Source organism: Spinacia oleracea, chromosome 1 (genome assembly GCF_020520425.1).
Source record: "Spinacia oleracea cultivar Varoflay chromosome 1, BTI_SOV_V1, whole genome shotgun sequence".
Classification (NCBI taxonomy): Eukaryota; Viridiplantae; Streptophyta; class Magnoliopsida; order Caryophyllales; family Amaranthaceae; genus Spinacia; species Spinacia oleracea.
The window spans coordinates 108,763,004-108,789,340 of NC_079487.1; the positions used below are offsets into that span (position 1 = coordinate 108,763,004).

The 26,337-nt window shown below is 36.5% G+C and overlaps 2 protein-coding genes across 2 annotated transcripts; one reads left to right on the forward strand and one right to left on the reverse strand.

Annotated features, from left to right (window-relative positions):
• The first annotated feature begins 1,371 nt into the window (after positions 1-1,371).
• Positions 1,372-4,290, forward strand: LOC110793343 (peroxidase P7). Its single transcript, XM_021998209.2, has 4 exons — positions 1,372-1,682; positions 1,790-1,981; positions 2,070-2,235; positions 3,646-4,290. Exons 1-4 carry the CDS (start codon positions 1,458-1,460, stop codon positions 4,032-4,034), a joined length of 972 nt encoding a protein of 323 aa, XP_021853901.1. The 5' UTR covers positions 1,372-1,457; the 3' UTR covers positions 4,035-4,290.
• Positions 4,291-13,159: 8,869 nt separating this feature from the next.
• LOC130465603 (uncharacterized) lies at positions 13,160-14,080 on the reverse strand. Its single transcript, XM_056834433.1, has 2 exons — positions 13,463-14,080; positions 13,160-13,220 (listed from the first exon to the last, which is right to left on the reverse strand). Exons 1-2 carry the CDS (start codon positions 13,966-13,968, stop codon positions 13,160-13,162), a joined length of 567 nt encoding a protein of 188 aa, XP_056690411.1. The 5' UTR covers positions 13,969-14,080.
• Between the last annotated feature and the right edge of the window lie 12,257 nt (positions 14,081-26,337).

Sequence of the window (26,337 nt, forward strand, 5' to 3'; positions counted from 1 at the left end):
CTCAAATTCTCAACGTTGAACTTGAATTTAGGGGAGAAATTAAATACACTTAGACTCTTCTTTTCATTTTATTTATTGTTTATTAGACTAAATAATAAAAATTAGTCCAGCTAAAAAAATAAAAAACACTCATATAAATCATTCACATCATACCACAAATTAGAAAAATCATAATGGACAAACAGACCCAACACTATGATTTATCATCCTCACGGCATTCATATCATCTCACCAAAGTGACACCCTCGGCGTTTGTGGCCAATAGTGAAAGTTTTTCACGAGTTTATAGGAATAAATTAACCGTCAATTTCGAGGACTTTTGTAAAATTGATTCTTCTTTTTCTTTCTAGTAAAATTGATTCTTATTAAACATTTTTTTTTTTTGTACAATCTTATAACTATTGCATAATATTGACACATGAATATATGATCACGTACGTAGTATTAAGAAAATATTACTTTCATAAAATTAACTAACACCCATATAATCATACAAAATCAATTAATATAATCTAATTCTCTCTTTTTAACTTTTTGATTTTATGGAAATCTCATGCATTAGCACGAGCACATACTAGTTTGCCATTAATTTGGAATCTTTTCACTTCTAAAATATTTCATATCATCTTGTATTTTTTTTTTTTTTGTAACTATTGGAAGTGAATTTCGCAAAACATATTTTTGTTTTGTATTGTTTTGTTAAATAAGTAACATTATCGATAAAATCGATCATCCAATCATACAAAAAAGGATTCAAGAGAGAGGCAAACCTTCTAAAAAGGACCGCCGGCCCGTCTCATAGACTTCCAACAACAAACACTAGGCCTAATCTTACAACAAATTACAACTATCAATCTAATAATTTATCTTAAACTAAAGCATACAAAACAATTAAGCTCTATCATTCCGGACACCATTCTACATGAAATAAAATGAATTACAACAAATACTACTACCAATTTAATAATTAATTTATCTAATAGCATACAATCATGCTCTATCACTCCGGACACCTTTTTACCTGATATAAAATGAATTGAAATGAAAGAATCTTTTAAGAAGATCGAGATATTTCACCAATCTAGGTACTAAGCTACTATTAGTAGAAACTAGAAACCATAAAAGAAAAATTACAAAGAAAACATTCCAAAGACACCAAGCCAAGCAAAGTTCCTTCCAACTTTGGAAAGAGTTTCTTCGAATTTCGAATACGACTTGCTCGATTAAGATGTTACTTTTTTTTGGACCCTTTATTACTATTATTAGCTTTTCTTACGGAATGAAATGAGTAAATATATATTCACATTATTGGAGTTAGTTTTGTCTATTGCTTTAATTTGGCATACTTTACAACTCATAATAAATTGATTGACGAAGTCATAGTCTATCTATATATCTATACATATAATCATAGGCCAATTGTCGGCAACAACAAGTATAGTGAGTTAATTTAGTTGATGATGAATATGGCGTGTGGCAACTTCTACTTCTTACTACTACTTGTTATATTTTGTATTTCTCGAAACATTGTCGTAGATGGCAAACTTTCACCAAAGTTTTACTCTTCTTCTTGCCCGAATGCTCTTACTATTGTTAACGAAGGAGTCTTGGAGGCTATAAACAAAGAGGCTCGAGTTGGAGCTTCTATACTTCGGTTGCACTTTCACGATTGCTTTGTCAATGTAAGTATGCTAATTAATTAATTAATTAAAAGTATTATATATAGTTCGTTGTAATTAAGGTAAACTTTTAATACTAATTTAATGTATAAATTGATAAATAAAACTAGGGTTGTGATGGATCAATCCTCCTAGACGATACCACAACTTTTCAAAGCGAAAAAACAGCTGCTCCTAATAATAACTCGGCCCGTGGGTTTGAGGTTGTAGACAACATCAAGGCTAAGTTAGAGAAAGCTTGCCCTGGAGTCGTCTCTTGTGCTGATATCCTTGCTATTATTTCTCGTGATGCCGTTGTTCATGTAAGTTTCTCCACTTATTTTCTCTTAACTTGTTTAATTTTCATTTTAATTGAACTAATTAATTAAAGACAAGAAATGGAAATTGTAGTATGGTGGACCAACATGGAAAGTGAGATTGGGAAGAAGAGATTCTCTCACAGCAAACAGAAGTGCAGCAAATGCTTTTATTCCTGGACCTTCATTCAATCTCATTAATCTTACTACAAATTTTGCTCAATTTGGTTTATCAACCAAAGACATGGTGGTCCTTTCTGGTACATGCACTTATTTTTTATCTCATCATTCGTTAATTAATTAGCTCATCCATTACCAAGACTTTGGAGTTCACCTTTATTTTTATTTTCTTTTTCGCTTTTTCATTATAGAATTATTTTTTTAAGAAAGATACAATAAAAGATATGATAATTATCTCTAAAAACTGTTTTCAGTATGACTTATAAGATTTCCTTCGTTACTCTGTTTATATACGCCATCAGTTATATATTTTACGTTTCTTTTTCCCAATTAATAATAGTGCGTCAAATTTTAATTTAATCTGTTTAATTAAGATTACACACTAGTTTCTAGAATGTGCATGTTTGCTTGTGGTGATTAAATTGATTTTAAAATTGACACTGCGTAGTGATGCATGGATCTTCATGTTACATAAATTACATTACATATCTAATCAAATGAAAAGTTAGTTACATAATTGGATAACATATAGGCATATTAGCATAAAGGAAGGAATCATGTGTAAGTTACGTCCAGAAAATCAAAAGTCTTCAAAGTGATTTTTTTGTTCCTTCTTTCAACTTTAGTTTTATCCTTAATTTGTTCTTTTTCCCTTATCAACACTAGTTATGATATACAAACATCAATGGACTCCAACAGTCCAATCCATCCCTACTAGCCACTCCTTTCCTTTCATAATGCATAACCACTTAAATTAATGAATTAATTTTTCTTATTTCATATTATATTTCAAGATCGAAAAATATCTATGCATTATTGTTTATTTATTCGTATCATTATATACAGTATCAATGACTATTGTCTTTCCTATAAGTTTGTACATAACCTTAGAAGAAAGTTACTCTGTAATTAAGAGAAACAAGCATTATTTAACATATACTACATTCGTTTCAAGATGATCTTTACACTTTTTGTTTTAATCTGTTTCATAATGTTTTTACACTTTTCACTACAAGAAATTGTACCATTAACGACGGGAAATCCCGTCGCAAAATGCCAATAATCGTTGATTAGCGACGAGATTTCCTGTCGCGAACCCGTCATAAAAGGGGGTCGTCGTTAATAGAAAATTCCGTCGTAAACCCGTCGTAAAATACATTTGCGACGGTTATTCCCGTCATTGTTTGGTTGTTAGGCCCGTCGCAAAAGGCTTTTGCGACGGAATTTTTGACCCGTCGTAATTAGGTTGTCGTTAAAGATACAAATTCTTGTAGTGCAAATTGCGCTATTCTATTTTTAGACATGACAATTTACAATATTTATAATTTTCCACTTACTTTCTCTTACTTTATCCATATTTTATTATATTCAACCAACTTATTTGATTTTTGTGTTAATATTTGTGCAAATAGTAACCGTAAAGATTTTTATGAAACGGAGGTAGTATATATGACTGGTTATTGACTTGTTGAATTGGTTTGTGTGTAAAGGCGGGCATACCATTGGACTAGCAAGATGTGCAACATTCCGATCACATATCCACAATGACACGAATATCAACACCGCCTTCGCCAAATCTCTCCAACAAAAATGTCCGCAAAGTGGAAATAACAACGTTTTACAGCCCCTAGACTACCAAACCAAGTATCGTTTCGACGTCAAATATTACCAGAATTTAGTGGCTAATAAAGGTTTACTTCACTCAGACCAACAACTTTACAATGGAGATAAGAGAGCTGATTCTCTTGTTAAAAAATATGCAATGGACCAATGTAGGTTCTTTAACGACTTTGCTAAGAGCATGCTTAGAATGGGAAACATCAAACCTCTTACCGGAAGTAATGGTGAAATCAGGCGCAATTGCCGTAAACCTAATTAGAGATCGATCGGTTCTCTAATTCACTTACTTGCCTTTACACTTTTTAATACCTATGTCAACTCTATGATCCATTGCATGCAAATTTGTTTATTGTAACGTTGTACGTACGTGCATTATATTTATGTTGTCCTTTGTTCGGAATTAATTGTCACATAGTATCGAAATTGTAACTTGGGAAATAAATGTAATGTGACAATTAAATCCAAACGGTTGTAGTGGTATATTGTACGTGGTATTAAAATATTATTAGTTATTATTTGGCAAGTGTAAAGAAATTCCAATTTATGATTTCACATATGTGTGCGAGTATATGTTGTTGCGATTAAAGCGAAAATTAGAACAAACTTATCTGATTCGATGAACTGAACGAAGAACAATTGTTGCGTCGTGGACACCCACTGTCCTAAAAGACGATTCCGCGCTATCTCCCGGTGCAGTAGAACAGAATGCGGTCGCCCTCCAGGATTAGCGCAACTCCGACGTTGTGTGCACTCACAAAGCCGGATGGAGTCAGAACGTATGCCCAAAACCGAGAGCAATTTTGTGTGAGAGTAAGAATGTGTTTTCGTATTTTGTGTGTATGATTTTCTGTGAGAAGGGAACTGAAACTCTGATTTAAATAATTAGAAGGAAAGCATTGCAACAGACAAAAACGGCTGAGGGAATGAATGTTGCAACAGCCAGAAAACGGTCAAAAACATTGATCATAGTAACGGACGTAATTAATGGCATTTAATCCAACGGTTACGTAATCAATACAGATTCCCGTAACAGTGACTTGCGCAAACCGGTCCAGTTACCAAAAAGAACAGGGTTGACCCACAAAAACCCAAGAGCCCAAGTACCAAGTACCAAGTACCAAGTACCAAGTACCAAGGCCCGCGGCCCGCGGCCCGCGGCCCGCGCCCGGCCCGGCGCGCGCGCGCGTGTGTGTGATGTGTCCACCCATACCATTCTCAGACTTTCTTAAACAAGAGTTACACTCATTCCCCAATTAATAAACAAGAGGAATATGAAGAGTTTTTCCAATGTGGGACTCTTGAATTTTCACTCACCCTTTTTTCCTTTGTGTTTCCCAATGAGAATTTCCAACAATCCCCCACAGGTTCGAATATGCGGAAAAGAAAGAAAAGAAAGGAGAAGGATATTGGTTTTGGGCAAACAAAACAATTGAATAGGTGTCAATGTCTTTCGACTTGAATTAACACTTAGTGACATTTAAGCTATGATCTCTTTCCTACCAAGTGACTTTCGTATTGAACTTGATAGGGAGATAGAAACCCGTCACTTAAAGCACGCAACTGAATATGTATGACATTCTGACTCCGCGAATAAAGTGACGCCTTATACTGGCCATACGTCCGACCTGGATATGCTCATAGGTGCTCTAGAGAATAGCCCACATCGCAATTCTCATAGGAAGAGGCCACACTTCCACACCTACGTAGGTGAATCCCATCAAGTGTGAGCTACATTCACACCACCAAACATATGGTATGGGTTCATTAAGAGCCGTATGCTCAACCTCTTTCCTATTGTAGCAAGCACATTATAACATCTAGGGGATGGACAAAAAATAAAATTTTGTGCTTCCGAATTATAACAATAATGTCGTCCTTTGAACTCTGTGAGTAGGAGTTCATTATTTTACAATTCATTCAACGGGCTTCAGGCCCATCCCTTCCGATGTTTCCAAAACTAGTTTTCTACATAGGCCTTTCGTTAACGGATCCGCAATGTTCATTTCAGACTTTACATAGTCTAGTGATATCACCCCACTTGACAACAATTCTTTGATGGCCTTGTGCCTCAAACGAATGTGCCTTTTCTTCCCATTGTAGGCATGGTTGTTTGCCACGGCAATAGCCGCTTGCGAATCACAATGAAGTGCAACTGAAGGAGCTGGCTTCCCCCACAACGGAATATCTGCAAGCACATTTCTCAACCATTCTGCCTCATGACCTGCCAATTCAAGAGCAATAAACTCAGATTCCATAGTAGACATAGCAGTACAAGATTGTTTACAAGATTTCCAAGACACAGCTCCACCCCCTAGGGTGAAAACATAACCACTGGTAGAGTTAATTTCATCATTGCCAGAAATCCAGTTAGCATCACAATAGCCTTCCAAAACTCCTGGAAACTTGGAGTAGTGCAAACTCCAATCCATGGTACCCTTAAGGTACCTGAGCAATCTCTTCAAAGCATCCCAATGTTCATGACTTGGGTTATGAGTATACCTGCTTAATCTACTCACAGAATAAGCAATGTCAGGTCTAGTGTAGTTCATAAGAAACATAACACTACCAATAATCTTAGCATATTCAGATTGGCTAACAGGATCACCATTATTTTTCCTTAAGTGGATGCTTGGATCATAGGGAGTCCTAACTGGATCGACGTCAAAAGAGTTAAATTTTTTAAGTAACTTTTCAACATAGTGAGCTTGGCTAAGACAAATGCCATTTGGAGTTCTCTTGATTTTCACTCCTAAAATCACATCTGCCTCACCCATATCTTTCATTTCAAACTTAGAACTTAGAAAACTTTTTGTCTCATTTACTCGATCCAAATTAGTCCCAAAAATTAACATATCATCCACATAAAGACAAATAATCACACAACCATCAGAATCATGCTTAGAGTAAACACAAGAATCACCTTCATTTACATGGAACCCATTACCTGTCATAGTCTTGTCAAATTTGTCATGCCATTGCTTTGGAGCTTGCTTAAGCCCATACAAGGACTTGACTAATTTACAAACCTTATTCTCTTGACCAGGAACAACAAACCCTTCCGGTTGAACCATGTAAATTTCCTCATCCAAATCACCATTTAAAAATGCAGTTTTAACATCCATTTGATGCACAACAAGATCATGAATGCAAGCAAGAGCAATCAAAGTTCTAATAGTAGCAATTTTAGTGACAGGAGAATAAGTATCAAAATAATCAATACCATGCCTTTGGGTGAATCCCCTTACCACAATTCTAGCCTTATACTTGTCAATGGATCCAGTGGATTTCAATTTTTTCCTAAAGATCCATTTACAAGTAATGGGCTTGCAACCCCTAGGCAGATCAACCAACTCCCAAGTATTGTTACTTAGGATTGACTGAAGTTCACTATCTATTGCCTCTTTCCAAAACACTGCATCAACAGATTTCATAGCCTCTTCATAGGTCCTAGGATCATCTTCCAAAATAAAGACATAAACAAAGTCATCATCAATCAAGTAAGGTTCTGTAACGCCCCGACCTCTAATTCAATAATTAACACATAATTAGCAGCGGAATTAACCTAATTGGTCGGGACATTACCTGCCGTAACTTCCTTTTCGGAAATTACAAGGCAAACATCAATCATAAGCCTTTAAACACTCCAAAACAATATATATAATCTTTTATATTACCAAAATGAAAGTACATGACTTACTAAAGTCTTTAATTAAAACTTATTAAACTATTAGAACCGTAAATATAAACTAGGTGGATAATATTAAAGTGAAACTCCTCGCCTCTACTCGTTTCCATCGATCCCCGCAGTACCTAAAATGGAAAACAAAACGGTGAGCCGAAGACTCAGTAACGAACTATTCTAGCAACATAAATTCATTTCAATTCATTTTATTTAATAACACAGGGAGAATAGAATAATGTAAAACAATTTATAAAGTCCTTTATTTAATTCATTTTCAACTTTAGGGTGCACATGCTAGTCGTGGCAAGTATGACATGGTGGAACGTCTTCCACGATGGACCGCTGTCCATAAACATGGGGCCTTGGCCCGAAAACATGAGAGCCTTGGCTCAATGGGCGGATGCCCCATGGGTACATGCATGACCGAGAATCGTAACCTGTGAACATATACTGCCCAACGGACTAGGAATTTCACTTTCATTTATCATGTTTCGTTTAATTTTACATTTTAGTCTTTTTACTTCAGTTGAAGTAACATAATTCCTTTGGATCATAAGATCAAACATCCTTTCTTTCCTGGTTTCTTAAAAACAGCATTTTATAAGAATTTCAATCAATCATCATAGCATTTTATAATCAATCATAAAATAAGGAATAATTCCATCAAATCATATTATAATAAATTATTCAATAAAATCATATTTCATTTCCCGCAATTCATAAAACATGTCAAAACATTCATTTAATAAATCAATCATACGTTGTAATTTCATAATCACATTTATAAGGGAATTGCGGGTACTAGCAATAGCCGTTACCTCACTTCCGCGATTTGCTAAGGGTTTTCGTTGGTTCGTTCGTCCTGAGCTCCGAGTCCAATTTCTTTAAATAGTAAACAATTGAATTAGTACTAGATCGATAAATAATTTAAAATCAATACTTTATAACTAATAAATTCTATAAGTAACGTATTTTATAAATAATGAATTTTAATGAAAATATACTTTTCGAAAATATTATTAATCGGAATTTCAATCGAAATATATATATAATTAATTCATAAATCGTTTTTCATGAATATTATTTAAATTCTATTTTTGTTAAATAAGCTAGTAATTTACTTTATTAAAATCGATAATTAAACCTGAAAGATAATAACGATTTATTAATAACTAATTAGATTATAAAATTTTGTTAAAACATGAAAATTAGTAATTAAGAAATCTGAAGATAACAATTCAGTTTCCAACTCACCAAGGCCCAATTTGAAATGGCCCGATTCTTAAATTTGGGTTTTAAGGAGAATAAAATCAAAGTTTTAAAATAAAAACCTTGTTTTGGATTTTCTGGGAACGAAACACACGAGCAGGGGAAGGGGAAAGGGGCCGAAAACAGGGGAAACGGAGCAAGGAGGGCACGAGGAGGAAGGAGGGAAGGGGGGTGAGGCGTCTGGCTGGGCGATGCAGCGCCGGAAGGCGACGGTGAGGGCGGTGGTTTGCGGTGGTGGTACAAGCGAGAGAAGGAGGGAGTGCGAAAATGAAGGGGAAGCAGGGGAGGGGTTGTGAGGGAGAGTTCTGGCGATTTCTGGGCGGAGCACCGGGGGTTTGTGTGGCGGCGGAGGTTGGTGTGTGGGTTGGTGATGGTGGGCGATGGTGGAGTGCGATGGGGGTGGTGCTGCGAGTTGGAGAAAGGAGCAGGAACAGGGGAGGGGCAGGGCGTCGCGAAGGGAGGAGAGAGAGCAGGGGGAGGTACGGTGGGTGTGCGGTGGTGCTGGAGGGAGACGGTGGTCAAGGTGGTGGTTGGACGGAGGTGGCAGTAGTGGTGGCTGGTGGTTGCAGTGGTGTTTGCGGTGGTGGTTCGAATTAAGGAAGAACAAGGGGATGATTTTTTTCTCAGTTTTGTGAATTGATTTTTGGTAATGAAATTGATCAGAAATTGAAAGAAATTTGTAAGTTTTGTGAAGGATTCTAGAAGAGGAAGGCCTTGGGGCTCAAGAAAATGTATGGGGACTGATTTGAGGGAAGGTGGGATATGCGTGGGAAGCAAGGCAGTAAAGCAAAAATGGATTTTTTTTTTTTTCTTTTTTTTTTTTTTTTTTTTTTTTTTTTTTTTAAATCCACAATATTTGGCAAAAATTCAGAATTTGGAATAAAATGTTTAATTAAAATAATTCCTTAAAAATAAATAAATTATCGTTAACGAAAATAAATAATTCGGTTTATAAATTTATCGTTTAAAATAATTCGTAAAAACGAAATTCGATTATTCGTAATTTAATTAAAACGAAATTAAGTTGATAAATATTTTTAATTTTAATAAATCGAGTTTAAAATTTCGGGGTATTACAGGTTCAGTTAAGAAAGCAGTAATAAAATCATCACCATAACTGGTTTCCTTTCTTGCCCTCTTGCTCCTCCTTGGCTCCAATTCAGAATTCACATCTTGGGCTCAACTTTCCTGTTTGACCAAATCTCATTATTCCTTTTGTTGGCGAAATTTTCAAGAACACGTGATCTCCAACCTCAAACTCTAGTGGTCTTCTTCGTTGGTCCGCATAACTCTTTTGCCTACTTTGCGCTGCCATCATTCTTGATTGGATTAAACGAATCTTGTCAGTAGTTTCTTGAATCAATTCTGGTCCTATAACACGTGCTTCATCGATATCACTCCAACATAATGGTGTTCGACATTTCCTTCCATAAAGTGCTTCGTAAGGTGCCATACCAATGGTGGCCTGATAACTGTTGTTGTACGAAAATTCAACCATAGGTAGAAACTTTTCCCAAGTTCCTTGAAAATCTAAAACACATGCTCTCAACATATCCTCAACAATTTGGTTAGTGCGTTCTGTTTGTCCATCAGTCGTTGGGTGAAATGCAGTACTGAAGTTAAGTTTCGTCCCAAGAGCTTTCTGCAATTCCTTCCAATAGGTTGATTGATATCTTGTATCACGATCAGAAACAATCGAACTAGGCACTCCATGCAATCGCACAATAGTGTTCACATATAGTTCAGCAAGTTGATCTAAACTCGAATTGCTCTTCATTGCTAAGAAATGCGCTGACTTTGTTAATCGATCAACAATGACCCAAATAGCATTCATTCCCTTGGTTGATCTTGGTAAACCTATAATAAAATCCATTGAAACTGAATCCCATTTCCATTCGGGCACATCCAGAGGTTGCAACAACCCTGCTGGTCTTTGGTGCTCGATCTTGATTCTCTGACACGTCAAACATTTAGCCACATACTCTGCCACTTCTTGCTTCATGTTGCTCCACCAATACACTTGCCTTAAATCCTTATACATTTTATTTCCTCCAGGGTGAATCGAGTATGGTGAACTATGAGCTTCTTCTAAAATTCTCTTTTTCAACTTCTCATCATTAGGCACACATAATCTTCCCTGAAACCTTAACGTGCCATCTTCTTGAATGACAAAACCAGGTGACTTCCCGTTTTCCACTTCACTCCTTATTCTTTCTAATTGCAAGTCCTTACATTGCGCTTCCTTAATCTCATCAATCAAAGTTGGTTTCATTACCAACACATTCAAGCAAGCATCTCCTTTGATAAACTCAATTTCCATCTTTTGTAGATCATCTTGGTTGACTCGGGAGAAAGTTAGGATAGAATTTAAGTGAGACTTTCGACTTAATGCATCCGCAACAACGTTAGCCTTTCCGGGATGGTATTGAATATCAAGGTCATAATCTTTAAGAAGTTCTAGCCACCTACGTTGTCTCATGTTGAGTTCTTTTTGGGTGAAAATGTACTTAAGACTCTTATGGTCGGTGAAAATTTGACACGAAACTCCATACAAATAATGTCTCCAAATCTTAAGGGCGAAAACAACAGCTGCAAGTTCGAGGTCATGGGTAGGGTAATTTTGTTCATGAACTTTGAGTTGGCGTGAAGCATAAGCTATAACTTTTCCGTTTTGCATCAAGACACATCCTAACCCATTCTTGGAAGCATCACTATAGATTACAAATCCGTCAGTTCCAGATGGAAGGGTAAGAATAGGGGCAGTGGTAAGACGTTTCTTAAGTTCTTGAAATGCACATTCACAATCATCATTCCACACAAATTTGGTATTCTTTCTAACTAATCGAGTTATGGGCAAGGCAACCTTAGAAAAATCTTGAACGAATCTTCGATAGTATCCAGCTAAACCCATAAAACTCCGTACTTCTGGTACATTAGTTGGTCTAGACCATTCCACAATTGCTTTTATTTTCTCAGGATCAACAGATACACCTTTCTCAGAGATAATATGTCCTAAAAATGATATTTCCTTAAGCCAGAATTCACATTTCGACAACTTAGCATATAACTGGTTTTCAATCAACATATCTAACACTTTTCTCAGGTGCTCCTCGTGTTCCTCATTACTCTTAGAATATACCAAAATATCATCAATGAAAACGACCACAAACTTATCAAGGTATGGTTTAAAAATACGGTTCATTAAATCCATAAATACAGCGGGCGCATTGGTTAACCCAAAAGGCATCACAACAAACTCATAGTGACCATATCTAGTTCTAAAGGCTGTCTTTGGAATATCCTCAGGTTTAATTCGAAGTTGATGGTAACCTGACCTCAAATCAATCTTAGAAAACACTTTTGCACCTCGAAGTTGGTCAAACAAATCATCAATACGGGGTAAAGGATACTTATTCTTAATGGTAATCTTGTTTAACTCTCGATAATCTATGCATAACCTCATAGTTCCGTCCTTTTTCTTCACAAATAAGACAGGGGCTCCCCAAGGTGAAACACTAGGTCGAACATATCCTTTTTCAAGTAACTCATCTAATTGTTTCTTTAATTCTTGTAACTCAGCTGGTGCCATTCTATATGGTGCCTTAGAAATAGGGGTAGATCCTGGAATTAATTCAATGCTGAAATCTAATTCTCTTGGTGGGGGCATACTAGGTATTTCTTCTGGAAAAACATGTGGGTATTCACAAACAACAGGTATGTCAGTAATGGAAGGTACAGGGGTATTTAGGTCAACAACACTACATAGGTAACCAGATAACCCACTCTCAATCATTTTACGTGCTCTCAAAGCATGGACAATTTGAATCGTTGGTTTTCTTACTAACTTATGGAATGAAACTCTATCTCCACTTGGTGTTCTAAGGGTCACACTCTGCCTCGAACAATTAAGGTTAGCTTCATACTTAGTCAACCAATTCATTCCCAAGATTACATCAAATTCAGATAGGTCAAAGGCTACTAAGTCTGCTAGAAACTCTACTTTTTCTATTACAATGGGACAATCTCTATACATGGTTCTACATTTCACTATTTCTCCACTAGGAAGGAAAACACTCATAGCATGAAAGTCACAACATGGTTTCAAACTTAAACATTTAGCAAACAATGGTGAAATAAAGGAATGTGAAGCTCCAGAATCAAAAAGAACATGGGCAGGTAGAGAATGGATAGAAAAGGTACCGGTGATAACATTATCATCCTCATCTGCTTCATCTTGTCTCATCACAAAAACTCTTCCAGTTGGCGGTGGTCGAGGTGGGTTGCGGTTTGAACCTCCTACATTGTTGTTCCGACCACGATCGTTGTTAGGTTAAACTGGTCCTCTCATGGTTGGCGTCACTTGATTTGGGCAATCTCTGACGTAATGATCATGGCTTCCACATCGATAGCAAGCATTCGTGCCAACACGACATTCACTCTCCACATGACTCCTTTTTCCACATTTGGCACATCCTTGCGACCGATTGTTCCTTCCTTGAAATCCTTGTCCCCTATTATTTCCTTGATTACCATCATTCCTCCTTTGATTTCCCTGGTAACTTTGGCTGGGCTTCTTTGCTCCTCCTTGGCTTTGGTTATCATTTCTCCTTTTATACCCAACATTCTTCGCTTCTCGAAGTAGTACCACTCGCTCCACATTAGCTGCAATATCAACCATATCCTGGTATGAAGTAAACCTCTGAGTGGACAACCTATCCTGGTACTTAAGGTGCAGACCTCGTTCAAAACGGTTCATCCTGGACTGCTCTGTCGACACCAAGTCTGGTGCAAACCTTGACAACTCCATAAACTTATTTGCGTATTCCAACACGCTCATTGTTCCTTGTTGCAAGTGTAGAAATTCATCTTCTTTTTGTTTCCTCAAGGATGGTGGATAAAACTTGTCTCTCATTAACTTCTGGAGTTCGTTCCAACCAAATCCAGGCCCATTCTTTCGTTCCTTGTTAACTTTCCACCATAATCCTGCTTGGCCTGACAAGTAGAACACTGCGAAATCAACTCTCCATTTCTCAGGGCACTGCAGGGTTTCAAACAACTGATCAATGCGACTTATCCAATCCTCGAACTCAACTGGATCAGGCTTGCCATCATAGGATGGTGGGTTGAGTGACGAAAAGTTCTTGAACATCGTTGCGCTCTCGTTTCCACTAACATCTTTCTTTTTCCGAGAATCATGGACTAATTCTGCCAACATTGAACTCACATTTTCCAATCGTTCCATCCTTTCCTCGTGGCCATTAACATGGACATACCCTTCATGAGTGATGTCGTTATCATCGTGAACATGATGCTCGTTGCGAGCTCCGTTGGTAACATCGTTGATAGCATCGATGGTCGACATTCTGTATAACATATCTTATCAGGTTGAAGCGAAATAATAATATAAAATAAACCCTTTGATCCCGTTCCTACACTCACACTCATATTCATTTTAACTTAGCAAGATTTTAGAACATTCTTTTTAACTCATTCCTTAAAATTCTTTACTTAAAGCCTAATGAATTCTATTCGTGCGAAAACCCGTAAGGTTTAGCACTTATGGTCCAGAACCTTTGCTCTGATACCAAACTGTAACGCCCCGACCTCTAATTCAATAATTAACACATAATTAGCAGCGGAATTAACCTAATTGGTCGGGACATTACCTGCCGTAACTTCCTTTTCGGAAATTACAAGGCAAACATCAATCATAAGCCTTTAAACACTCCAAAACAATATATATAATCTTTTATATTACCAAAATGAAAGTACATGACTTACTAAAGTCTTTAATTAAAACTTATTAAACTATTAGAACCGTAAATATAAACTAGGTGGATAATATTAAAGTGAAACTCCTCGCCTCTACTCGTTTCCATCGATCCCCGCAGTACCTAAAATGGAAAACAAAACGGTGAGCCGAAGACTCAGTAACGAACTATTCTAGCAACATAAATTCATTTCAATTCATTTTATTTAATAACACAGGGAGAATAGAATAATGTAAAACAATTTATAAAGTCCTTTATTTAATTCATTTTCAACTTTAGGGTGCACATGCTAGTCGTGGCAAGTATGACATGGTGGAACGTCTTCCACGATGGACCGCTGTCCATAAACATGGGGCCTTGGCCCGAAAACATGAGAGCCTTGGCTCAATGGGCGGATGCCCCATGGGTACATGCATGACCGAGAATCGTAACCTGTGAACATATACTGCCCAACGGACTAGGAATTTCACTTTCATTTATCATGTTTCGTTTAATTTTACATTTTAGTCTTTTTACTTCAGTTGAAGTAACATAATTCCTTTGGATCATAAGATCAAACATCCTTTCTTTCCTGGTTTCTTAAAAACAGCATTTTATAAGAATTTTAATCAATCATCATAGCATTTTATAATCAATCATAAAATAAGGAATAATTCCATCAAATCATATTATAATAAATTATTCAATAAAATCATATTTCATTTCCCGCAATTTATAAAACATGTCAAAACATTCATTTAATAAATCAATCATACGTTGTAATTTCATAATCACATTTATAAGGGAATTGCGGGTACTAGCAATAGCCGTTACCTCACTTCCGCGATTTGCTAAGGGTTTTCGTTGGTTCGTTCGTCCTGAGCTCCGAGTCCAATTTCTTTAAATAGTAAACAATTGAATTAGTACTAGATCGATAAATAATTTAAAATCAATACTTTATAACTAATAAATTCTATAAGTAACGTATTTTATAAATAATGAATTTTAATGAAAATATACTTTTCGAAAATATTATTAATCGGAATTTCAATCGAAATATATATATATAATTAATTCATAAATCGTTTTTCATGAATATTATTTAAATTCTATTTTTGTTAAATAAGCTAGTAATTTACTTTATTAAAATCGATAATTAAACCTGAAAGATAATAACGATTTATTAATAACTAATTAGATTATAAAATTTTGTTAAAACATGAAAATTAGTAATTAAGAAATCTGAAGATAACAATTCAGTTTCCAACTCACCAAGGCCCAATTTGAAATGGCCCGATTCTTAAATTTGGGTTTTAAGGAGAATAAAATCAAAGTTTTAAAATAAAAACCTTGTTTTGGATTTTCTGGGAACGAAACACACGAGCAGGGGAAGGGGAAAGGGGCCGAAAACAGGGGAAACGGAGCAAGGAGGGCACGAGGAGGAAGGAGGGAAGGGGGGTGAGGCGTCTGGCTGGGCGATGCAGCGCCGGAAGGCGACGGTGAGGGCGGTGGTTTGCGGTGGTGGTACAAGCGAGAGAAGGAGGGAGTGCGAAAATGAAGGGGAAGCAGGGGAGGGGTTGTGAGGGAGAGTTCTGGCGATTTCTGGGCGGAGCACCGGGGGTTTGTGTGGCGGCGGAGGTTGGTGTGTGGGTTGGTGATGGTGGGCGATGGTGGAGTGCGATGGGGGTGGTGCTGCGAGTTGGAGAAAGGAGCAGGAACAGGGGAGGGGCAGGGCGTCGCGAAGGGAGGAGAGAGAGCAGGGGGAGGTACGGTGGGTGTGCGGTGGTGCTGGAGGGAGACGGTGGTCAAGGTGGTGGTTGGACGGAGGTGGCAGTAGTGGTGGCTGGTGGTTGCAGTGGTGTTTGCGGTGGTGGTTCGAATTAAGGAAGAACAAGGGGATGATTTTTTTCTCAGTTTTGTGAATTGATTTTTGGTAATGAAATTGATCAGAAATTGAAAGAAATTTGTAAGTTTTGTGAAGGATTCTAGAAGAGGAAGGCCTTGGGGCTCAAGAAAATGTATGGGGACTGATTTGAGGGAAGGTGGGATATGCGTGGGAAGCAAGGCAGTAAAGCAAAAATGGATTTTTTTTTTTTTTTTCTTTTTTTTTTTTTTTTTTTTTTCTTTTTTTTTTTTTTTTTAAATCCACAATATTTGGCAAAAATTCAGAATTTGGAATAAAATGTTTAATTAAAATAATTCCTTAAAAATAAATAAATTATCGTTAACGAAAATAAATAATTCGGTTTATAAATTTATCGTTTAAAATAATTCGTAAAAACGAAATTCGATTATTCGTAATTTAATTAAAACGAAATTAAGTTGATAAATATTTTTAATTTTAATAAATCGAGTTTAAAATTTCGGGGTATTACAGGTTCAGTTAAGAAAGCAGTAATAAAATCATCACCATAACTGGTTTCCTTTCTTGCCCTCTTGCTCCTCCTTGGCTCCAATTCAGAATTCACATCAGAGGTGGGAGGAGCAACAACAGGCATACTAGAAGAAGTGCTAGAAGAAGGCACATCATTGATACAAGATATTTTCAAAGGAAATACTGTTTCAAAAAACTCGGCATCTCTTGCCTCAATGATGTTACCACCTGCATAAGAATTGTTAGCACCTTTAACAAGAAAACGATATGCAGCACTTTGGTAAGCATAACCAATAAAAATACAATCAACCGTTTTAGGACCAATCTTGTCCCTTTTGAAGCTGGGTATAGCCACCTTTGCTAGACACCCCCACACTTTCAAATAACTTAGGTTAGGTGCACGACCCTTCCATATTTCGTATGGAGTCTTGTCTAGCTTCTTGTGAGGTACCCTGTTTAAAACATGACAAGCAGATAATATAGCTTCCCCCCACATGTTATCAGAAAACCCAGAACTAATAAGCATAGAATTCATCATGTTCTTCAATGTTCTGTTCTTCCTTTCAGCAATCCCGTTCTGCTCGGGTGTGTAGGGAGCCGTTGTCCTCATGAATGATCCCATTCTGCTCACAAAATGCCTTAAGAGTGTTAGGGTCATATTCACCACCCCTATCACTCCTAAGTCTCTTGATCTTCCTATCAAGTTGGTTCTCCACTTCGGCCTTGTATTTGAGGAACATTTCCTCAGCCTCATCTTTTGACCTGAGAAGATAAACCATGGTGAATCTTGAGCAGTCATCAACAAAAGTAATATAATACCTTTTACCACCCCTGCTCTCATAATTTTTAAAATCCCCCAAGTCACTATGAACAAGCTCTAGTACTTTAGTTTGTCTATCTATTGATTTAAATGGCTTCTTTGCAAACTTGGCCTCAACACATACTTCACATTTTGCAAAATCAGTTTTAGAAAAACTGGGAATCAAGTTAAGTTGTTTAAGCCTTTTAATTGAAGCAATGTTAAGATGACCCAACCTTGCATGCCATAAATCAATAGACTCAGCAATATAAACAGAAGAAGTACTAGCATTCTTATTCATAATTTCAAGTTTGACATCAAGAGTAAATAAACCCCCATTACAGAAACCCTTTCCCACAAACTCCCCATTATGAGTAATAACAAGCCTATCAGAATCAAATGAAAGCTTCAATCCAGCCTTAATTAGCAAGCTACCAGAAATCAGGTTCCTACGCATTTCTGGAACATGCAACACATTGGTAAGAGTAATAAGTTTTCCAGAGGTAAGAGTGAGAACGATCTTCCCTTTGCCTTGAACAGTTGCAGAAGCTGAATTACCCATGAAGACATTTTCACCATCAGTTTTTTCGTAGGTAGTGAACATGTCTTTGTTGGTGCAGATATGTCTCGTTGCTCCAGTATCAACGATCCATTCAGCAACATTACCTGTCAAGTTAGCTTCTGAAACAACAGCAACAAAATGGTTAGGATTAGAAACTTCATTAGCTTCAGCAAGGTTGGCTTGGTTCTGATCCGACTTCTTCTTGGATCTGCAATCTACAGACTTGTGACCAGTTTTCCCACATTCAAAACACTTGCCCTTGAACTTATACTTCATTGGTTTCCCTTGAGGCTTGAAAGGACTTCCCTTTCCCTTAAACTTTTCAGAATATGCATGAGGCTTAGGTTCTACAAGGTTAGCCTTAGCAGACCCGGAAAACACAGATTGACCCTTATCCTTAATACGATTTTCCTCCTCAATTTTCAGGTGACCTACAAGCTCCTCTAAGGTAAGGTCCTTTTTCTTATGCATTAACTGATTACGAAAATCTTTCCAAGAGGGTGGGAGTTTCTCAATTAAAACTATAGCAAGGGTAATATCACAAATACTCAAACCCTCGGCAGCCATAGCAATGCAAATATTTTCATAAGCATGAATCTGATCAATAATTGGTTTATCATCTTGGACTTGAAAAGCTAACCACTTACTGACACAATAACGCTTAGTACCAGCATCATCAGTTCCATATTTCTTTTCTAATGCATCCCAAATATCCCTAGCATGATTAAACCCCATATAGATATCAAGCAAAGTATTCGACATATGATGCAGCAACATGCCCTTACATGTCCTATCATCTTTAGCAAATTTCAACTCAAAAGCATGCAATTCAGTTTCATCATCAGGTTCGACAACATCATCAAGCACATAAGTGAAGGAAATAATGCCCTTGGTCCAAGTATGCATTCTATGTTAAGTCTAATAAATGCGGTTCAGTATTAATTAACAAGTTAATAATTCAGTGAGATCAAGTGAGCTGAATGCCTAGCTAGAGGCCGCTTCAGTTCAAGTGGAATTAATGATATTAATCCACAGCTTACTCTTGACTGAACCCGTAGGGTCACACAAATAGTACGTAAACGGATCAAGTATTTAATGGCATTAAATACTCCATCTATGAATATTCGGAACCGACGGATCTTGGTTTCAGTGGGAGCTAAGATCGTCACAGGCAAGAAATGAATACTCCGGAAACGATGATATTGCCGGAAACGGAAATATGGATCGTATCGGAAATATGAATATTATCCAAGTCGTAGATGTTGCCGGAAACGGAAACATGGTACGTATCGGAAAATATTGTTGGAAATGGAAATATTACCAGAATCGGAAATATTGCCGGAAACGGAAATATTGTCAGAATCGGAAATATTGCCGGAATCGGAAAATAATTCCGGAAACGGAAATATTAAATATTTGTTCGAAACGGAAATTAATTCCGGAATCGGAAATATTAAATATTGTTCGTATCGGAAATAGATTCCGGAAATGGAATTTTAATCGGAAGCGTATCGTACGAATTAGCATCGGACGAGGCCTGCCGGACGAAGGCCCAGCACGAAGCCAGGCCGTCGCCCAGCAAGCACGCACGCCACAGCCCAGCGCGCACAAGGCCACGCATGCGTGGGCCGCGCTGCGTGGGCTGCTGCTCGCATGCGTGGGCAGCCCTTGTGGCTGCCGTGTGTGTGTGAGTTTGAGCTCATGCCAGATTCCTGAATCTGCAAGAGTCAGTGTATGATTAAATGTCTATTCCTATTGGATAAATTGATTAAGTAGAATTCATGTAGAATTCTAATTCCAATTAATTCGCATCCTACTAGGATTACGATTCCTTTTCCATAACTCTATAAATAAAGGCCTAGGGGTCATAATTTATACACAAGTTTCAAAGTATTCAAAAGTGAGTTTTTTTGAGAAAATTCAAACACCCATCTTGCCCCAAAAGTGCCGAATTTTCTGAGTACCTTAAGGGCGATTCTAGTTGGTCAATCTTAAGGCGGATCCGGACGTGCTGTGGACTATCTACGGAGGGACGACACTTGGAGTCCTAAAAGACTTGTTCTTGTTCGGTTCGGGCGCAGCTAGGGAAGGCACGCAACAAAGAGTATGCATCTAATTATGCTAAATGATTATGTGTAAATAATATGTTTTCTGGGTTAATGGTTGTTTCCGCATGATCTATGTAATGTCATATGTATCATAACCTAACAGTGGTATCACGAGCCCCTTATTATTTTCATAATCTAAATTGCATGAACATGGTTAAATATTACAAATTTGCAAGAATTAAAAGGGGTGATTAATTTTCGTAATTGTTAATTAATTGCAAATTGCGTTTATTTAATTATATGTACGCAGTTTTTCGGCAGTTTCTTCATTACTCATCCGAATTGAGTGATTTTTGTGTCAATTCCGCATGTAAAAGGCATTCTAAAATTTTGACAAAAATAGTATTTTTCTGCCGAACCCAGAATTCTCAAATTCGAAGCCTAACTATGACTTTTCGAAGGTTTTAGTTTTTCGAATGCAAAATTTCGTAAATTTAAGATGTTAAATTAAATATTTGCGATTCTTGTTGATAAATCTTGAATTTTTGATTGACCTACTGCATATGTTTAACAAGTTTGAATGCCTAGTCTTGTTAATTATGCAATCTAATTTGTAATTATGATTAATTTGTTGAAAATTAGAATAATTTAGAATTAATTTGATTTTCATAATTAATTGTAATTTAATTAGAAACCTATGATTAAAAACCACCATAAAAATTGTAAATTTACGATAAATTTTAAATTTTTATGACCTAGACTTGAATCCATAACAATCGGAAATCAATTGGATAATAAATTTTCGATTTTTCGCCCTAAAATTATGAAATTAATAATATTTATTAATTTGTCATTAATTTTAAATATAAATTTTAAATTTTTATGCGATTCGTTCAAATAACTTGCACGCACGAAGCAATGGACGCTTCGTGTTACCCTTAAGGGGTGTTGTATAATGCGGGCATGCGACGACGAGCAAGGGAGCTCGTCGCCCGTGCGGCACGAATGCAATGAGCAAGGCCGTAGTGCACGAGCACAAGGGAGCAGCCCTGCCTTGTGTCGTGTGCCACGAGCAATGAACGTATGGGCATGGGCGAGGGGCGTGCCAAGGCAGTCGCGTGTGGGCAGCAAGCGAGCTGCGCCACAGCGCGCGCTGCCTCGCACAACAGCGCGCAGCCTCGTGCGCAGCGAGCGCAAGCTCGCGTGCCACGAGCGCTGCGCCCAGCATCACTCGCGCGCACCAGCGAGCGATCTCGCGCGCCAGCGCGCGATCTCGCGCGCCAGCGAGCGATGCAGCGCCCCAGCGAGCGATGGCTCGCGCGCACCAGCGAGCGATCTCGCGCACCAGCGAGCGCGGTAACGCGCGCGCGCTGCGAGCGATAGCTCGCGTGCGGTGGGCGCTGTGCGGAGGCTTGTGTATGGGACAGCAGCAGCTATGCTACGAGCGCATGGGCTGCGCGCACATGGCCAGCAATGGCTGTGTGCGTACGGCCCATGGGCATGCAACGCGTAGGGTGTTTGCGTTACGATTAGATCGTTTTGAATGTTTAATTTGAAAATTCCAGTTCACGTAATTTTAATTAATTTTAAAATTAATAATTTGAATTAATTTCTTGGATTTTAATTTTGAATATTATAATTATAATAAATGGAATTTATTCTAATTATTTTACTAAAATTAAAATCATGAATTAATTTAAATACGACTGAAATTAAATTAAATTTTTGGATTCAATTATAAATTGATATGAGCTTTAAATTTTAATTAAATTTGTATGTTTCCGGTTGGACTAGAAATACATTTTTATGTTTAAAATTGGTAAAGCATATGAATTTATTGGTTTAAGTGGGAGCGCTTTTTAGTCATAAACTCTTGATTAGGTCTACAAATCCTTAAGGTTAAAACAACTTGATTAGAATTAATAAGGACTGAATAATTGGTAGATTATTGGTGCCCTTGATTAATTGCTGCAAATGTTTACGTGATGCATATGGTGTTTTACTAACCAGCTATGTGGGCCATTCATGATAATGAATGGGTGAATGGTATATATTGTATATGTACTGTTTTGCAGGTTATGAAGTGACTAGTATGGCCCAAATAGGATAGAAAATATGGTCTGCGTACCATTAATTTGAATGTAATTGGTCTAAAGTACCAAAGTTATTTTTCAATTCAAATATGGTCTGCGAACCATCAAATAGTTGTAATTAGTTATAGCTTATCCTATTTGAAGAAAATGGTGCCTCCCACGGAGATTTTCAAGACGGACTTTGAAGTCAAAGCTTCAAGATGAAGTCGGGCCATACTAGATCACAAATATCTTATGCATGTTTTAAGTTATTTATTGCTTTTAAATATGTCTTAAAATGCATGAGATCAAAAGCTTGATTATGTTGCATGATTAAGGATTTTAGTTCACTTAAAATCTAACCAACATAGTAAGAGCCTTAAGTTCCAAACTTAAAAATTGAGTTATAAGGTGCCATGCCAAAATATACACTTGCTTGGATATCCTTTACATCAATCTAGTAATAGTTTTCGCTCAGCGAGGTGTTACTTATTGGTCCTAAAGGGGCAATGTACACAAATAATTGTGAGTACATGTTAGTTTTGGTGAAACTCAACGATATAAGTAAGGAGTCCTTTTATGTCGTGGCAAAATCGATAGGTTTACCTAATAAGTTCTTAGACGTACCTATCAACCAAGAATAGTTTCTAGACTATTAGCAAAAGGCTTTTGCTTACCTAAGATGTTCTAGGATTAAGTCGACAAACTGTGCTTAGTTCTTCAATGATTTTAGGATCTTGGAATCATTTTATTCACACCTGCCGGAACAATAAAATCGAATAAAATGCTAATAACTTGTTTGAATTGCATGGTTGCTTTAATTTCAAGTTATTATTCATGATAAATGTTTAGACTTTGCATGCTTCAATGTATGTTTTAATTATTGTTTATAATTAAATATCTTGCACTGCAATAAATCCTTTTAGAAAGGTAACAGTAAATTTCCTCGATTGGTAGTGAATCCAAGAACGATTCACGGAAAAGAGAGAAAGTGAGCAATTTAAAATGTACGTTTCTTATATAGACTTTTATGGTTGTTTTCGAATATCAAAATCGAATGGCAAACCAATTGGTGCTTGTGAATTCAAAATACAATGTAGTTTTGAGATCATAAAGCATTGAGCTTAAACGCTCAGCTTTACCAATGGTTAACAACCTAATATCTTTGTCCATTTAATTCTCGAATGAGTCTAGTCCCTAGACATTCGAATAGATCGATGCTTAGAGAACTTTAAAAGCTTCTTGTAAGATCATCTAGTTGAAACAGAATATTCAACATAAATTAAAATGGTTAAAACCTTGTTGGGGTGACATTGGACATGTCTAACAAAGTATAAAAGTCAACACTAAAGAATTCAATTCTTAAGACTATAAGAAAGGGTACAAGAAATAGGAAAACAAAGGAACAAATGAAAGGAATTTACGATTCCGGTTCTACCTATAAGTTTAAAGAGAAGTGACCTAGCAATCAAACTTCCTTGGTATCATATACCGCTTGAGGTTCTTACTTCGGTAATAACTCAAATAATGGAAGCTAGGATACACTACTGACCTACAAGTGGGAAATGAAGCATGGCAATGCTACATTAGTTGTAGGGTCATCTAGTTTGTTTTAAGTCCTTTCAAAGGCTGGAACTTAATGGCTATTTTGTTCCATAATCAGCATACCTAAATTTCTGCTTCAAACACAGAAAGACTCACATTCAGAAGAACAAAAACAATGCTTGTTTGTTTGTTTATTTGAATGAAATGGTCAATTACTGGTTGAGTCAATATGCTTGATTAAAACAAACAACTCTTTAAAGAACTTTACTAGGTTCAAATCAAACCCTTGATTTGAGTTCCATTAAATCTTTGGCATTGTTGCTTAGACCATATCAACAAGTTAACATTCATAAGCTCTATTTTGATGGACTTTTGAAAGTTGGTTGATTTCTAGATCAACTTAAGACAAGCTAGTCTTACTTGTTGAAAGTAACAAAGAATATGAACTATTGTTAGAACGCCTAGACGATAGAGTTCAAAGCTAAAGAAAGGTTTTATGACTTTATTATTTCACATGGATTTGAGTGAATATAGGTTTATTTACTCAAATGTGATATAAGTTGAATCTGTTTGGCTAGTTCAAAGATTCAGAAGTATAAAATCCACTCGGCAAGAAATCATAAAGATCTAGGTTAGATCATGTTGATGATTACTTGAGACCAAATATGATCATCAATGATTGTGTGTTGTAATTTCACAATCTAGCTCCATAAGATATGGCATATCTACGTTGGAATGATCGAAGTCAATTAGTACTTGATTCGATCAATGATGAATCATAAAGACTTTTCCTATAATTTCTAAAACAAAATGCTCAACTACCACCAAACTAAACCAAATTCGTCAAAGCTATTGAAAAGTAATTTCAGGATATCTTTTCAATTATATATATCTAAAGAGTTGCTAAACTCAGTGGGAGCTTAGTGTTTGTTATTCAACAAACTAAGGTCCAAGTATAGATATATGTTTCATTGTGATTTATTCAAATGAGACACAAGGGTATTGTTTCTACCACGAATTTTTGAGAACATAATGTTTGTTTGCTCGAAATAATGTCCTTTTGGAGATTCGTTTCCAAAATGACAAGTGGGAGAAAATAGACCTCGAAAGTTTTCGAGGCGAACAACAAACATAAACGGACATTCCGGAGGCTTTTCGAAGTGCTTCAGAAAATCCGAACTTATTCTGAAAGGACTTTAGAAGTAGCTTTTAAAGAATAGACATCTCTTAGAAGACTTTACAAGTGCTTCAAGGAGAATAGAATATTCAAAGGACTCTCAAAGTGCCTGTTGATATTCTATTGTTTGATGTTCTATACCCAAGTAGGCATAGAGTTCAAGTCACTGGAACTATGAGATTCTTCTATTAGATAGTAAGGAAACATAGAGTTCTGGTCAATGAAACTATGAGATTCTTCTATTCGATAGTGAAGAAACCTACAACTTGCAGTCAAACTATTATCATGTAGATTAATGAGTTTATGACTTGTAAGAAAGCTATGACGAAACTTAGATTCCCTAAAATGGTTAGAGGCCATATATAGACTCAAATGTTTTAAATGGTTAGAGGCCATAAAACATACTCAATGTTTTGATGACAAAATTGAAATTTTGTTGATTTGCAAGAATAGTTTCACACCTATTGGTTGCAAGTTTGTTTTAAGGATAAAAACCATCAAACATGGAATTGTGTTCACACACAAAGCTAGATTAGTTGCTAAAGGTTACAAGCAAATTCATGGCATGGATTGTGTTGAAACCTCATGCAAAATCGTAATGCTTAAGTCTATAATTCAAGCAATGATTGCATATTGGTACATATGGCAATTGGATGACAAAACGTATTCCTCAATCAAATGTTGGAATAAACTATGTACATGGTATGTCATAGGATTTGTGGATCCAAATAAATGCTTGAAAAGGAAAGCTAGCTTATGAAATCTAAATCCAGATTTAAGCAAGCAATTGGGAATTAGAACTGTATTTTAGTGAAGCTAATAAGTATTTTAGTTTCATAAAATATACATGATTCTTATAGATATATAAGAAGTTTAGTGGGAGTACTTAAAACTTAATTGGTCCTATGTGTATTACACACATATCTCTCTATTGTGAAATAACATTCAAATGCTAATGACTTAGATTTGAAATTATTCATCAATGATGGACCATGGCGAAACTTAGTACATACTGGGTATTAAGATCTATTTACAAAGATCTTATGATATTGTTTTGGATTAAGTAATGGCATTTACTAAATCAAACACGAAAGTCTCCATTGGAGATGTTCGACCCATGTGAATAAATCTAAGTAAAGGATGTTTTAACTATGTATAAGCATTTACTAAGTTAAACATCAAAGAGTCTAAATGAGATTCTTAACCTATATTATATGTCAAAGAATTTAGCTGAATTTAGTATCTACTGAAACTAGATAAGCTAAAGTTACATGAATAGAATTC